Source organism: Cyprinodon tularosa, unplaced genomic scaffold (assembly GCF_016077235.1).
Source record: "Cyprinodon tularosa strain WSP-4 unplaced genomic scaffold, ASM1607723v1 ctg97, whole genome shotgun sequence".
Taxonomy (NCBI): Eukaryota; Metazoa; Chordata; class Actinopteri; order Cyprinodontiformes; family Cyprinodontidae; genus Cyprinodon; species Cyprinodon tularosa.
This window is the reverse complement of record NW_024039751.1, coordinates 825,929-843,387: the sequence shown is the minus strand read 5'-3', so window position 1 is coordinate 843,387 and position 17,459 is coordinate 825,929. Positions and strand designations below refer to the sequence as shown.

The window sequence follows — 17,459 nt, the reverse complement described above, 5'->3', positions numbered from 1 at the left end:
GGCCTCAGAAGGAGACCAAACAGACGCCTCACCCCTGGGATTGTAGGCCATCTAAGACTGGCCCATATTGGTGTTCTTCTCTGACAGGGTCCGATGCTCCCTGACAAATTGGTCTCTTGCTTCAGGCTGCCAATCAATCCATCAAACGTGGTATTGCGGTGGGAAGGTCGATAGAAGATGGCACTACTGATCAATACCATGATTAAATGAGTCCAAAGAGCCTTCTGTCAGCGGACAGCCTAGGTGGTGTTTTGAATTTCACTACAATGAAATTTACACTGGGTGGTGAAGACAGCCACTGTTTTTTTTTTGTTTTTTTTTTCAGTGCTTGTGACCAGGGCAAGGAATGAGAGTTTGAAAACTGGAACGGGCCACTGCATTTATTCATCAATGTATTAACAAGCAAGGACAAGGTAGAAACGACGTTCACCCACATCTGATAACGTACTGGAAATAATAGCTGTTATCATTTTCGGTATTCAGATTGAATCTTGGGACTCAACAGTTCAAGGTGGAAGAATAAAGCATGTTGACAATTCATTTATTGCCTTTTAAATAGAATAACAAAAGAATCTCAGCGAAGCTAGAAGTCAGAGAAAGGGTTGTTAAAAACTCCTAACGGTCGCCCGTCCCTGCTTGAAAATAAAGCCACTTGGAAACCATTTTGTCCACTGTATCCAGCAGTGAAAAAGGTACGAAGGCCGCTTTAATGCCGTATTATCAAAAAGTCATTATCTCGGCACCATGGTGACCGCCATAGTTGCCACAGCAACCTTTGTAGAGTTTGGTGTTTGGAGGTGTATTTGTCTGTGTGATGGTGTTAATGAAATCCAACAGATTAGCCCATTGGCGACCAGAGAGACCATTATTGTGATTGCTCCTAAAAGAGGCACTTCCCTCAGGACGAAACGGTGGCATTAACATCTCTACGCCGCAATATTGCTGTCGAGTCCAGGTTGGGAGCAATCGAGCAGCTTCCCCCTGAAGATGTTGCCTCCTGCCTCTCTGTCGATGCTTTAATAACCTCCACAGTAATGTCATTAGCAAATTAGCATCTATTGTCTCCTCCAGGCTTCTGTGTGCAATGAGGCTAGATTCCATCTGAGGCAAAATAAAGCCCTGTTGTTTTGGGAACCAGAGCCAGGAAAAGGTGATGTGTTGGGAGGAAAAACAAGGGGACGAAAATAGACTGCTTCGCTCCCGCTATGAATGCCGCACCAATTAGGGGAAGCAGGAAAACATGAATCGGGGACTCTAGAGGTGAATTTCCTGCTTGGTTTTATGGAGTAAAATTATGTATTTTCACCCAATAGTGACAAGAAATTGTTTTCTGGGTTTTTTACAATAATATTTAGTCCACTTTTTCCCCCCATCCTGGCCTTAAAGGAAAACAGAAAAAGGTTTTAGAGAAACCATTATCCAGCAACTCTCAGTCAAAGGTTAGGGAAACATTAACTCTTCATGGATTTAAATCTTTCTACTTCTGGTCATTTTAATACCTCTCTGTTTTCACATGAAGGATGAAGCGCTATGCCACGGACCAACTGCATCTACCATAGATCAATGCCTAGCTGCTAGTTACATGTAAGCTTACCCAACTTACTTATTTACTGTAAGAAAATGTCATTTGTATCCAGCAAATATGAACCAGCAATAGGTTGTTTACCATCAGGCAATACTAGGGTGTTTCCTAGGGCCCCAAATTCCTGGAGGCTACACAAAACACTGTTTACATGTATGGTTAATACAACTATTCCCTATTTGTGCACATTAATTATGTTTTTGATAAAAATCCTTTCGCTAAAAAGCCATCAGAATGCTTATAATATTAAGTGTGTCTCAGGGGCCACTTTTCAGTGTCCATCACATTGGATCAGTCCAAAATGGTGGACACTGAAGCTGCACATGTTCAGAAAGGTCCAAACTGACCGCAGCAAACCATTTGAAAACAAACGATGCGAAGAGCAGTGTTACAAACTTGGTGCTTTTGTTGCTATATTTAGCGCCTTTTCAGACCCCTTTAGCAGTTTTATTTCAAAAAAGCACCTAGTACCAATCTAGCGACTGTTTTTCTGCTAGTGAAGGCTTTGGCAACATAAAAGCAGCGAACTCTGCTCTCCAGAGCAAGTAGTTTTGTAACCCTGCCTCCTGCTCTCCTCTATCTTGTCTGATGTTATGATTTATGCAGCTATTATTTCACGCAAATAAAAAATGGAGAACAGATAAGCAGATCATGGCTTGTTTATAGTAAAAAAAAAAAAAGGAATGTGTTATTTACTTTTGCCGTTGCCTTTTTGGAAACACAGGAAGGAGCAATCAGCTAAGTGAGCTTAATGCTTGCAAAAAATAATTTCATTCCTTTTGAGAGAGCATGAAAAGTCAGCAGAGTACAAAACAGAGGAAAACAACAAGAAAAGGGACAATAAGAGAGGGACACAATGTAGAACAAATAATGTATGTCTGTTCTAATAACATTTCTGTATCTGTGTAATGGGTCTATTTTATGCGTTGTCTTCTAAATTCAGCGGACCCCCTGCCTGTCTTTGCCTAGGGCCCAACATTTTCTAAATCCACCCCTGGTTGCTCTATATTGTTTATATTTATTTAGAGTGCAAAAACCTGACATATTTTATACGACATCTATTAATTAACTAGTTCAAATGGGGGAAAATAAACGGAAAAGCAGGATAGACTGTACTCAAAGCATTCCCAATGTGGAACAAACAAAACAGTCATAAATGGATAAACAAATTAGAGAAAAACCAAAAAAACTAATGAACAGAGCAATGAAGGGAAATATGAGCAACTTATTGGATGATAAATATATAATATCAGAATGATAGATGATGGAGGGATATACAGGTTTATAGATGAAGGATATAAAGACCAGTGGACACAAAGAATGCCATTTCCAGACCCTCCAGAGAACATGTTTAAAATAGTGATCCTAACACGGTTGTCTTGATGTGATGCTTGCACGATCCTTTTGCTGACATTTCTATTGGTGTGGAGCGTCTATTGAGAAAAATGTCACAAAAGAGAGTTTAAGAAGATAAAAGGTGTACGGGAGAGGAAAAAAAAGGAGGGAGTTAGAGCAGCAAAGTAAAAAAAAATCTTTGAAAAATGTAAAGTGCTTCAGTTTTGCACCTCATCTCATTAGCTTCAGCAATGCGCTGCGTTAAGACCCATTCTGTCGGGTTTAAGTGGAAGTACAACAGGATCCAAGTGGTTTGTGCGGATCTCGCACTGCTGGTCCGTCTCTGGCCTGCCGCACATTTCCCCACCCCCGTAGCCATCGCACCCCACCGCACGGCTGGTGTTTGGTTTTCTGGTCTTTTGTCCATCTGCCTCCTCTCAGCTTTGTGTGACAGAACAGCCATCAGGAGGATTCAGCAGGGGGCTGACAAGCCACACTATTTCAATCCTCCATCTGAATGTCTGCACATTTCAAACTATAGTAGAAAACTAAGAAGAAAAAACAATCAACTTCTCTTTAACATTTTTTTTTTCCACACAAACAAGTGTGAGTCATCTGTTGAATGTAAGGCGGTGGGAATTTAAGCTCTTTTTCTGTAAAGTGCATGTTTGACTTTTTATAACCCCCACAGGGGGAGAACACTGATATAAAAAAACACAGGTACTGAGAAGAATGTGGGTTTAGGTGAGATAAAATAGGATTGTTATAAAGGAGTCTTCCTTAAAGAACCAAGGTTGGGAAAAGTCTATATGAGAGAAACGAGGCAGAAGGGAACAATGGGATTGATAATGGTTGTGTCTTTATACACCCTGTGAACCACTGCAACTCAAGGCCTTAAGGACAAAACTGTTTTATACAAGTACAAAAAAAAAATACTCCTTTATTCATTTTGATTGCCACTTCCCACGCTGTGAGCGTTCGGCCATTGACCGGCAGTACAGTAACACCTCTTGACACTGTAGCTTCTTTAAGCGCCATCATCTATGGAAAATAAAAAAAACTATTCAAAGTTCAAGTCTACTGATCTGAGTGACAAAAGCGTTCAAATCCCCTAACATCTTTACATTACTATGCGTGCGTCATATTAATACATTGACAGACAAAATCGGAATTTCTGATTCAGAATGAAATTCATATGTTTAGTTTTATTTACTTCAGCAGATTCCCTGTAGAAAGACTTAATCAGTAATTAGATTCCACCTGTGGGGAAATTTATTCTTAGTAGAAATGCAGCTGTTCTGTTTCATGCCTCAGAGGTCTGGTAAAGAACATTAAACAGCATCATGAAGACTGAGGATCACAGCAGACGTGTCAGGCTGGAAGTCCTGGAGATGTTTTAAGAACGTCCAATTTCCAAACACCCCAAGGTCATGGAGCTCATCTAAACATGGACAAAGGAGTAACCAACTGTTTAATGAGAAGTCAGGAAAGGCTTTTGGAAACTGGAGGAGCTGCACAGATTTGCAGCTCAGGATGGACAATTTTTGATAAGACAGTTATGAGTCATTGATGGTCATGAGCTTTGAGTCATGACCGAAAGAACGAGATCCAGGATACAAGCGGTCGAGATGAGTTTTCTCTGTAGTGTGTCTGGGCTCTACCTTAGAGATGGGGTGAGGAGCTCAGTCATCCGGGGATGACTCGGAGTAGAGCCGCTGCTCCTCCACATCGAGAGGAGCCAGTTGAGGTGGCTCGGGCATCTGGTTAAGATCCCTCCTGGACGTCTCCCTGGTGAGGTGTTCCAGGCCCGTCCCCCCGGGAGGAGGCCCAGGACACGCTGGAGGGACTATGTTTCTCGGCTGGCCTGGGAGCGCCTTGGTATTCCCCTGAAGGAGCTGGCCCAAGTGGCTGGGGAGAGAGACGTCTGGGCCTCCCTACTGAAGCTGCTACCCCCACGACCAAACCCCAGATAAGCGGAAGATGGATGGATGGATGGATGGATGGATGGATGGATGGATGGATGGATGGATGGATGGATGGATGGATGGATGGATGGATGTCATACAGTCAAATTAATTCAAAGTTTTCTACGGAAAACAAGTTGATTGCATCGACTTATTGATTCTTCTTTAATCCCTCACACTGAGCATGCTTGTAGTGACAGTGGAGAGGAAAAAATCCCTTTAAACAGGAAGAAAGCTCCAGCAGAACCAGGCTCAGTGTGAGCGGCCATCTGCTGAGGATGACTGGGGTTCAAGGAGACAGAAGTAGATGGATGGATGGACAGACGGACAGACAGACGAATGATGGATGGATTTAAAAGTTGTGTAGGCCACATTGAATTGACAACAGTAACACCAACAAATATCAGCAAATATGTTACCTACAAATGTCCAATAATATTGCCAGATTGGAATCAGTTTCCATCCTTTTTTTTTCTTTATTTGAGGAGTAAATGTCTTGCCTAAAGTCACCCTGGTTAGAGTCTTATCCCGGTCTGATGAATCTTTCCTCTTCTCACAAAGGTTTTCTTTGGCATTTTTGCTGGCTAGAACCTGGTGATAAACCACTTTTCTACAATAATCTGGGAGTCGCACAGCAAAAGGGCGAGGTTACTAAAGCCAGTGGCTTTTACTGGGCTGCCGTAAAGCTGTTTGTCAAACCGCGAACATGAGAACAGAGCCGTCAAGCTGATACCGGGGTTGGAGTCACTGAAAGTTGCAAAAGTGTTTTTCCCGCCAGAGCCAGACCTCCCAATCATCTCATAAGCACTTGGGTTGGTACAACAGAGACTTATAAGAGGAGTTGTTAATGTAAACATGCCAGTTATGCTTTAAATTCAAATTCTGGTTTATTCAGGAACGTTAATCTACAAAAAGCATTTATTTGTATTTGTCAAAAACAAAATCTGAAGCTTATTGATTAAAAATAAATAAATAAATGCAGTCCTAGGTGGCATCATCATGCCGTAGAGATTTTCTTCAGCAGGAACAGAAAAGCTGGTCAGGGTTGGTATGAAGATGAATGGAGCTAAAACTAACAAGGATGTGGAGGTTCACCTACCAGCAGGAAAACTATCCTAAACAAAGGGCTAAAATGAACTGGGTTAGAATACAGAATGAGTGTGTGTTAGAAGGGCCTAATTAAAGTCCACATTAAATCATCCGTTATAGGTCTTGGGAAATGATCTGTCTGACTGAGCTGAAGGTGTTTCACAAAGATTAAAGAAGATTAAGAAGTTCAGTCTCTAGACGAACGCGACCGGAAGAGACACACCTTAAAACACTTCAATGTAGCAGAAAAGACTGTTAGAGATTCATGGGTGTGGATAACTTTTCATATTCTAGCTCCATCATGGCCAAAAACTCATTCATATGATTAAAGATCATCTATATTTACACTCAATGAAGAGTTTTTACTGCAACATCTTCCTTCTCTAAGGATCTCATTTCAAAAAGAAACAAAAAGAAAAATCTTTAAATCCCCAAACATTGGATTAAACACAGAACAACTCTGTTAAATCTGAGCAGAACCAGATTTATGGCGGTTCCAGGTTTGCTGTTTAACTTCTCCTGAGCTTTTGTGGGTTTTTTTCTGGTCCATCTGGAAGCATCCTCCGTCAGCAAAGAAAACAAAAGCCTCCCACCATGAACGAGGCGTTCTCTACCAACAGTTATTCATGAGATATTTTTATGATTGTATGTTCCTCTGTGCTCTGCTGTGTTTTTACTGTAATATGAAGAAATTCCAAAGCTTTCAACCCCCCCCCCCTTCACATCTGCTTCAAGGCTCTTAAATAAAAATAAAAATGTGTTCAAGGAAACCTCTCGAAACACAAGCAGACCTCAACTCAATCGTTTTTCTTGCCGACTCCCCTTGCCGTGCGATGACATTAAAAACAGAAGCAAGGGCGTTTCAGCGCTGCAATGCATTGGCTGCAAACTCTGAAGAGATTTACAGTAAATTTGGCCAAAAGCAGAGACAAACAAGGCCAAATCTGTTCACAACTTCAGGGAAAACATGGGAAAAAAACCCAGCTCCAGTCTGAAACCTAATACTGAAATATTGATCTGAATTCTGATGAAAGTAATCCGCACTACAGGGATGAGCATCGCTGATACCGAGTGAATAAAAAGGTATTTTCACATGTTTTGTTGGTTTTGGTCGAGATCCGCTGGTTTCTGTTGGTGGGCGGCACACAAGCGAGCCAGTTAGCGCCGTACGGCACGAGCTGCATGGCGCTAATTGATTCATAACGATTCTGGACAAGATAAATGCAAATTCCCATTCCTTTATCATTTATCCACGCCTGCTGGTTTTACACACATGTAAACAACAGCAGGTGTCCGACTCAGAGACCACTATAGCTGTTCCAGAATTGGGTTTATTTTTCCAAACAATGCTCAGGTTGTGTCCAGATTGTCCAGGTTTAGTGAGATGGTTCATTCCTTTGTTGCCAGACCCTCCAGTGAGAGGGTTTGGGCTATTTTATGGAAGACAAAGATTTCCTCCAAAGACAGGAATAAATGTGCACCTTTCATTTATAAGACTTCAAAAAATAAAGACGTTCATAAACTGGTTGATGCTTGCACAAGAAACCACTTTTCTTATTTTTTTAAATACAGGAAATGTTCTAAGTTTCAGGATCTATAGGTCCCAAAAGAAAAATTTGAGAAACTGCATAAAAATACAGAAAACCCTTTAAATCACATAAAAAACCTTCCCTGTTTTACATCATCTAAATAATTTATATTTACCAAACAATAAATTAGTGATAATTTGTTACTCTGTAATATTTATATGTTTAATTTTCCTCAGTACTTGGGAAATACTGAGGAATTGTGCAATTCTCCTGAAGTTTCTCTGAACAGCTCATTGGAATAGAGTCGATTCCCAGCTAAAAGATCGGATATAACTGGGTCAGATTTGTAGGACTCTCTGCTATAGCTACAGATTTTCTAAGAGACGGAGATGAGAGCTTACAGACAACCACTCTAGACCTTAATTCTGTTTTCATTAAAAGGCTTTTTTACTTATTTGGTTATATACTCACAGCTATAGAGTTGATTCCTTCCTGCCATCATCGCAACCCCCACCCCCATACAGGGGTCCAAAACATCTCGCCTGTTCAGCCAGGCCAACACCCCCTAACGACCCCCTTTCAGAGACATAGACAGGTATCAGGTATTACAGGCTAACAAACAATCCAAACGAACCCCATTCCTTAGGGGCAGATTTTGTTTTTATCCCTGGTTTTTGGCTTTTTGTCTACTCCATAAAGCCTGAAACTCAAAGCTAAAGGCTGATTTATACTCAGAAACTAGGTCGGAGTGAACGCAGATATGCCCCCGCCCCTTCCCCAGACACTCTGCTGCACCTCTCCCAAATTGTAGGTGACCGCAGACAGTTCCGCAGACAGGAGGCCTCTGATTGGTCAAATCTACATCCGCTCTACACTATGGGTATTTCCTGTTTGGTACCTTACCGGCTTGTTTTGTTTGTATGACCGCCATTGTGGAAAATTACTTGTGAAGATGGACCAGCTAGAAGAGCGAGGTGTGCGAGAACGCTGGGACCCTTTTTCCACCTGGATCCCCGCTCTTTTTGGCCCTCAGGTCCCTCCGTTGTCGCACAAACTTGCACCCACTTCCTCACCGCCTCGGCCGTATCTAGACCAACAGCTAGTTTCTGATTTTCCCCTTTTGAGTTGTGGCAAAAATATCTGCGAAAACCTCACTGCGAGACACTGCCGCGGGAGGATAACCTGCCCTTTATTCTGACATTTTAAATTGAAAAAGCCTCCTGGATGGGAAGCGAAACATGTTCGACTTGGAACTTTTTTGGGGTGACCTGGATGACCGAGAATCTTCACCAGCATATAGTGACAGTTATTATCTATTTAGAGAACCCATTTTAACATCCTGGCTTATATTTCACCATTGTCCTATTAAAGCCATGTGCACCAGTTCATCCTGCAGCATGATGCTGCCACCGCTGTACCTCACAGCTTGGATGGCGATTTTAAGCTTCCTCCATATATAACGACGGCCATTCCAACTTCATCTAATAAAGGAATTGAGGGTCCCCAAATATGTTTGTTAATTATTACATTGATTCCTATTTCACTTTCAGAGTACTAAATAGAGTATCACTGCAGATAATGACACCCTGAAACGACTGTGGCTATCTAAGGTATTCTACACAATTTATTTCTAGGGGAACCAATTAACTCCTAGGCCTTTTTTCACATTTGGCAGCATTTTGGCTTCATGAAAACCAAATATGAGCTGAAAGTCACCTCAGTGTTGAAGAGCAGTCTGCCAAAGAGCTTCCGGGCTTCCTCCAAGCCTCCTTCTAGATACACAGCCCCTAAAAAACAGACAGAAAACACACAAAGACAAAATCAGCTTCCATATATTTTATTAGGAAGTTTAATTCATGCTGCTAAGAAATGAAATACACACCATTCTTTTGACATTATGTCACATTCCAGGCAGAAATATTGAACGTTTGTGGTTGTAATTTCTTATACAGGCGTTTTATGTGACAAACCATCACTATAAGGGCCTGAATGTAAAATTGTTGCAATAAGAATGAGAGAAGTGGTCGCGCATTTCTATTCAGCCCTCCTGAGTCATTCCTCTGCAGCACATTCCAGCTTTGTCCGTCTTAGAGAAGGACGTTCTTCCTCAGTCTGAGCCGAGCTCCATCAGATGCAATGGAAAATGTCTCTGAACATTGATTTACAAGTCTGCCAGTTTGATCTAGGTCTGGACTTTGAATGGGATCTAAATCAACGGTTCTCAAACTTTCAGCCTTTGACAGCAAACAGAACAACACAGACTGGAGAACCAACTATAAACACACCATGACTTTACCCTGTATATATCTATACATTTAAATTGAGATTATAACTTAATTTTTCAAAACCGCAAATTTTTTAACATTTTCTAACTTTATCTATTTCTTAATGTCTTTAAATTAGTTAAAGGGCATTTAATGATCTAATGTTACTTTTCATATTTTAATGTAATGTTTTAATATCTGAATGAGGTATTCATTTGGGTTTGTTATCAATAAAAAAACACATTTCGATGATCTTATAACTTAACCATGTAAATATATTGCATTGTTTTGTTTGTTTGTTTTTTTAAGTTCCACTTTCTGTACTCCTCATTTTGTATAAATCTCCATTTAACATAATTATAACATCATAAGGTGTAGCACATTCTCAGTCCTTTTAAAATAAACAACATATAACAGTCCCACTAAAATGATTTTCCACCCTCCTGTGAGGCTTAGTGCGTATAATTACCTTCAGAATACTGAAATAATGTACCTCCCTGTCCACAAACATTAATTAGTAGAAAAAAGATGAAAATGAAAATGAACAAACTTTAGGATTTTGTCCAGAGGATCACTGATTTGGAATGAAAAACTAAAAATGTCCCATTCCCTCTCCATCTTTAGTGCAAAACTAGAGTCAACTCCTAATAAATATATGTTGACTGGACTGATTAATAGCTGCATGAATATCTGGAAAAATCTATTATTCTTAATGCTGTTCTTCATAGATCCAGTGTAAGTAGAATACTAAGATTGTTTAGAGTGTCTACTATACATCTGGTTGTTGCTCATATTATACGGTGCCTGAGACTCTTTCACTCATCCAGCTGTGAACAAATCATGTGTTGTGTTGCATTTCCTGAATGATCTTTGACAACTTTCGTTGTCATTTTGTGTACACAGAGTGTATACAAAACGAAATTTTGTTTAGTACAGCATTCATGACATTTCCATTTCTCAAAGTGCAGCAGTGATCAAATGTAAACAGTGTGGGAGAAAAAACATGGTGCAAAAAATGCACTGATATGATAGAGCATTGATATGTATGGTGCATTTATGCAGTGTTTTGGTTTGGTTTTACTAGTTTGATGCACACAGTATGTGACATGATTTAGTGTTGATGTATATATAAAATAAATGTTAAATAAATCTATATACAGCTCTGTTTATATGTTCAGGTCTGTTGTCCTTCACCGCGGTCTCATTGTTCTGCTGACCTAAACAGTTTTTTTCAGTATTTTCTTGGATTTAGCTGCATCCATCCTTGTGCTTCCTTTTCCCATAGAAATGAATATTAAAAGCAGGGAGCTGCCTCTACCATGTTTCTCTGTAGATATGCTGTGTTTATAGTGTTAAGCAGTGTTAGTGTACCTTCTGCTTTTAAAAAAATGTCTTTTTTTTTTAACCATTGATAGGACACGTGCTGATGAAGATTCTCAGTCATCCAGGTCATAGTTATTCTATAAAAGTTTAGAAAAAACGATCCACTGGACTTGGTTTTCAAGGTTTGAAGACATTTCGCTCCCTCTCCAGGAAGCTTTCTCAATTCAAAGCCGACCCAGACATTTGAATTGAGAAAGCTTTCTGGAGAGGGAGCGAAACGTCTTCAAACTTTGGAAACCAAGTCCAGTGGATCGTTTTTTCTAAACTTTTACAGCATGATAGGACACATTTCTGTAGTTAACCTTTGGTATCTGATCAACAGATTTCTTAACCCCAGCTGTAGATCTATGCAGCTCCTCCAGAGTAGAACTGATTAACTAATGTGGCAACGTTCAGCCAATCGTGTAGCGTAACGTCATTGGCATGCGCAGGACCCGAGCAGATCTGGCACCTACACCAGCTTTTGGGAAGTGGATACGACAAACGATAGTCTAATCAGGGCTAACAGACACAGAAAACACCAACAGAGTTTCATCACACTGCTAAGCAGAATCATCACTGGAAATGGTGTGGCACGGTAGGGAAGCTAGTATTTTTATAAATGTCTGAAATATCATGATGACGGAGGCTGGCTGTAAGGAGGTGACGCGGTCTGCTCATGTGCTCTTTGTTATCTGAGAACCGAGCCAGAACTGAACCCAGAATGGAAAATGAACCAGTACCAGTTTAGTGCAGTTCAGTTATGTCTGGTGTGGTCCAGTTCAGTTTTGCGTGCCATTTACACTCAAAAGGTATGTCGGTTACCATGCTCGGACCCATCTTGGGACGGTTTTAAAAGGGTAGTGTAAATGGGACTAAAGGGTATCAGAGTAAAAGGGGCTTTGACTGTATGCAAGATTTTACTTTTTCCACATTTTTAATTGTAAAAAATCCTTTTCACTTCCCACTCATGCACTTCATTGTGCCTCTCTGATACATCAAATTCCAATAAAAAAAAGCTCTCCTGTGAAAGCATGCCATCCAATTTCTGCAGTAAAACATTTCTGAGCTCTTTCCTAACTGAAAGCTGAAAAATTAATTGAACTCTGCAATGAGTTATAATTGCTTTATTAAAAGCAGGAGTGCATTTTTATTGCTTTTTGACGGTGAAATGACCTCGGGCTTCCTGCACGGATCCACCTCCCTCCCATCAGCAAGAGGAGGAGGACATTGCAAGGCCACAGTGAGAGGGAAGTGGTTTTAAGGTCGCCTAAACCTGACCCTTGAATTAAGAGGTACAAACTGAGCCTACACTGAATGTCCGGGCATTAATCGGGAAGAGGAGAAAAAAATAGAAAAATAAAATAAACCTCCAAGCCCACGTGGAGGATTCTTGTTCAAATGTGTTTTTTGTGGTGCGCCTACACATTCAGACATGACTGATCTGCACAGATGTTCTCTGAATCCAACTCGAATTGTAAGGTGAAAAGAAACACACTGTGCATATAGAGAGAAACAGGATGAAGGGAGAAAATTCCCAATTTCTCTCCTCATGGGAATAACATGCAGCCTTTGTCGCACATCCTGATGGCTTTTTGTCATTTGGCTCCCCTCGTGTTTCTGCAGGAATCTGTGGAACCATCACGGTGCCTTAAAGCTGCACACAACTTCTAAACCATCACACTTAGGGCGGCTCATTCAATTTAGAAAGCAATAACCACCTGGCAAATTGGGTATACAATCGCGCACTGGTTTTTATTATGAGCATAAATGAGCCAAGTGGAAATGGGGCGCGGCGCGGCTGCCTAAACGCGCAAACTGCCTTCATGGCCGACATCAAAAACATATGAGGGATTCATCATCTGAGGAGGGGTGGAAACTGCTTTCAGATGGCTAACAGGCCATTTACCCACACACACACATACACAGAGCTGAAGATGCAGCCTTCATCACCATGACCATAAAGAAACACAAACAAACTACCTCGAACAAAGACAAACACAAACATACTCCCACTCTGTCTGCTTCCTTCTAAGCAAAATGGGGAATTACTCACAGCGACAGCAAGAATGTTGGCGAAATTCGATTAAGGGTGACAACTTCCTCACATCTAGGAGCCAGTTTGGTGACTTTTATTAAAATAACATTATTCTGCTTTAGGCTTTTATGAACCAAGACATTACAGGACTTATTTGGTCTTTATTGCGTTTTAAAATGATGTAAATTTAACACCAATGTAGAAAAAATTCCTATTTATTTGGCAAAAAGGAGGGAAGAAAAATGGAAAACCGACTGCGTAAATAAGGGCACCTCCTGGTCCAACATCTCATATTATTACTTGTATAGATTTTACCTTTGCAGAATAATCAAGTAATTTTCTGTTTGACTATATGAGTCTATTTGTGGATATAGCGCTGCTACATTTCAGGATTTGCTTTTGCATAGCTTTCTACAGATGGACTGATACCTTTTTAATCAGTTTGAGGCATGGACTTTGACTAGTTAACAATTATTTCAATAATCGACTAATGCATATTAATTGTTTAGGCCCTAACTGAAATACCATTTCTAAAATTATCAAAAAACATGACTATACAGGTGCTGGTCATAAAATTAGAATATCATGAAAAAGTAGATTGATTTCAGTAATTCCATTTAAAAAGTGAAACTTGTATATTATATTCATACATTACATACAAACTCATATATTTCAGATGTTTATTTTGTTTAATTTTGATGATTACAAATGACAACAAATGAAAATCTCAAATTCATCATATCAGAAAATTAGAATATTACTGAAGACCAATAAAAACAAAGGATTTATAGAAATGTTGGCCAACTGAAAAGTATGAACATGAAAAGTATGAGCATGTACAGCACTCAGTATTTAGTTGGGCCTCCTTTGGCCTGTATTACTGCAGCAATGCGGCGTGGCATGGAGTCGATCAGTCTGTGGCACTGCTCAGGTGTTATGATAGCCCAGGTTGCTCTAATAGTGGCTTTTAGCTCTTCTGAATTGTTGGGTCTGGTGTATTGCATCTTCTTCTTCACAATACCCCATAGATTCTCTATGGGGTTAAGGTCAGGAGAGTTTGCTGGCCAATTAAGAACAGGGATACCATGGTCCTTCAACCAGGTACTGGTAGCTTTGGCACTGTGTGCAGGTGCCAAGTCCTGTTGGAAATTGAAATCTGCATCTCCAAAAAGTTGGTCAGCTGCAGGAAGCATGAAGTGCTCTAAAACTTCCTGGTATGTGGCTGCGTTGACCCTGGACCTCAGAAAACACAATGGACCAACACCAGCAGATGACATGGCACCCCAAACCATCACTGACTGTGGAAACTTTACACTGGACTTCAAGCAACGTGGATGAAGTGCCTCTCTTCTTTTCCTCCAGACTCTGGGACCTTGATTTCCAAAGGAAATGCAAAATTTACTTTCATCAGAGAACATGACTTTGGACCACTCACCAGCAGTCCAGTCCTGTTTCTCTTTAGCCCAGGCAAGACGCTTCTGACGCTGTCTGTGGTTCAAGAGTGGCTTGACACAAGGAATGCGACAGCAGAAACCCATGTCTTTCATACGTCTGTGTGTGGTGGTTCTTGAAGCACTCACTCCAGCTGCAGTCCACTCTTTGTGAATCTCCCCCACATTTTTGAATGGGTTTTGTTTCACAATCCTCTCCAGGGTGCGGTTATCTCTCTTGCTTGTACACTTTTTTCGACCACATCTTTTCCTTCCCTTCGCCTCTCTATTAATGTGCTTGGACACTGAGCTCTGTGAACAGCCAGCCTCTTTAGCGATGACCTTTTGTGTCTTGCCCTCCTTGTGCAAGGTGTTGATGGTCGTCTTTTGGACAACTGTCAAGTCAGCAGTCTTCCCCATGATTGTGTAGCCTATAGAACTAGACTGAAAGACCATTTAAAGGCTTTTGCAGGAGGTTTGAGTTAATTAGCTGATTAGAGTGTGGCACCAGGGGCCATCAATTTTGAACCTTTTCACAATATTCTAATTTTCTGATATGATGAATTTGAGATTTTCATTTGTTGTCATTTGTAATCATCAAAATTAAACAAAATAAACATCTGAAATATATGAGTTTGTATGTAATGTATGAATATAATATACAAGTTTCACTTTTTAAATGGAATTACTGAAATCAATCTACTTTTTCATGATATTCTAATTTTATGACCAGCACCTGTATGTACCTTTAATCCCACATGAGGATTACGCTAATGTGCTTTTATTATTTGTTCTCAGTAGAAAATAGAAATCTTCTCAGCTTTCTGTGCAGCAACAGATTCTTCTCTAATGTTAGTGCCATTGTCTTACCATCCTGGCATGGTGTAAATGCACACCCGTAAACCCTAAAGCAGCAAACTGTTCAATCTGCTGCTTTTATTGAGCCTCTCAGACTGATTATTATCAATCAACTTGCTGCTACATCTTAGGGAAGTTCAACGGCTGTACTTAGGCTTTCCACACACTGATGCTTTATTATTTCTCCTGGTTTTTTCTGCCCCTTAAACTCTAGATGTAAATAATCTGAGAGCGTGGTTCACAGCAGATCCTTTTTATTATTGCATAAACTGTGAAACTAAAAATAACAGGAGGGTTTACTCTCTTTCAACCGAATGGATGCCTCCAGCGTGGAAATTTCAGATGGTATGTGGCTATCAGCCAAAAAAACTAATTTCCTGCCACGCTTGTGCCCTAACCTAAAAAAGCCAGTAAATCAATACCTATAAATCTTTAGCTCTCTTTAAGTCCACATACACAGAAAGCCACTAAATGTCTTGCAGATGTGTATCAGAAACAATCTTGACGCGTCTCACCGCGGCCGACCACAATCGCCTCCAGAGACGGGAGCGGTTGTTGATGGGAGGTTTTCCACCAACCATCAGCTCACAGATCTGTGGTTTTCAACATAATGTGGACCTCAGCAGATGTTTCCCCTGGAGAGCAGCTGAGGGAGGATTAAACAATTTCTCCTGCAACCAAGAACCGAAGTTTCTTTCAAGTATCACTCAAAATAAAATGACATGTGTGAGTGTTAAAGCTGGAGGGAGACGGGCGCGACCTGGCAGAAAGTTTTCCTTCTATTTCGATGATGAAGCAAATTTGGAAATAAGGAGCTGATAAAAATAATTCAAAGTTTTCTAATAAGATGTTTAAGAACTTTTTTTTTTTTTTCTGAGCCAAAGCAGAATGTAGAAGTAAGCAGGAGGGGAAACCAAGCCAGCCTCTAGAGATTCCAGAAGGTATTAAAAATCTGAAAGCAACACGTTTGGTGTCAATCAAAGGGGCCTGCAGATGAAGAAACCCAGATGAGGTCTACAGCGAGAAAACTCCTGACAAGAAGGCTGCCTGTGCAGAAAGTGCAGCCCAAAGCGATCCAATCAAACCTGCTGCGATCATTAAACGGAGATCTGGGCTGCTTCTCAGTCCAGCCCATCAGCCTGCGAAGGCGCAGCCGACGTCCTGAATACACATGAATGCACCAACCCCAATGGCAATTATAGAGCTCTCCACTGCTAATCCTGCAGGTGGATCAGATTCAGGCCAGATTAGTCGATAAAAAAAGAGCCTCCGCCTGAGATAACCTGCCCAGAATTTACTATCATGACCAAAACATTTTGCAGAGAAACTGATAATTGTTTGTAGAGACTAAAATTATTGCACAAAACTGTGATAAAAACAGGAAGAAATGCTTAAAATATGACCTTCTGATGAAAACTGCAGCCCTAATTGCCTCAGAATGGCCAGGAGGGTCCAGCAATCATCACCCTTTAGGAATCAGAACCTTAAAGCTTTGTCTCCTGCAGAATTTAGTGAAGTTAAAAATTGCATCCTCTTTTATTTTATTTAAGCCAGTAAAAACAAACTGATTGAGAAGGAGGTCTGTTTTCTGAGTGTTCCTGACCAAGAGGTCAACAAGCGCATCTCACCATGTCTCCCTCTGGGTTTGGTCTTTTTTCTGAGCTGTACCTTTTGAAACTGTGGCCAAAAGCCCAATTTCATATATTGTGGACCATAACTTATGGTGTCGTCCAAACTTTTTGGATGTTGGGGGTGCTTGCAGTCCAAAAAACAATACACCTTCTAATATGTAGTAATGTTTATCTTTATTTTACCTTCTAAAAAATTAAATTAGGGTTTGTTATTTATTTGAGGTTTATATTATTTATTTGAGATGGGCCTGTTTTTCCAGTGTAGTCCTGTTTCTCTGACTGTGACTAACTGGATGTGCTCTCTTCATCCTCTGACACATGAGATGGTTTGTAGTTCATATGCCTTGCTGTGGGTTTCCTGGATGGGGCCGCCTGTG

The 17,459-nt window shown here is 40.6% G+C and overlaps 1 protein-coding gene across 1 annotated transcript in view; it reads right to left on the bottom strand.

Annotated features, from left to right (window-relative positions):
• Positions 1–17,459, bottom strand: part of drosha (drosha ribonuclease III) — a 235,815-nt gene that overhangs the window by 82,695 nt on the left and 135,661 nt on the right. The window contains exon 23 of the mRNA XM_038275611.1: positions 9,216–9,286. Within this exon, the coding sequence (XP_038131539.1) occupies positions 9,216–9,286 (71 nt within the window). The remainder of the gene's footprint in view (positions 1–9,215; positions 9,287–17,459) is intronic.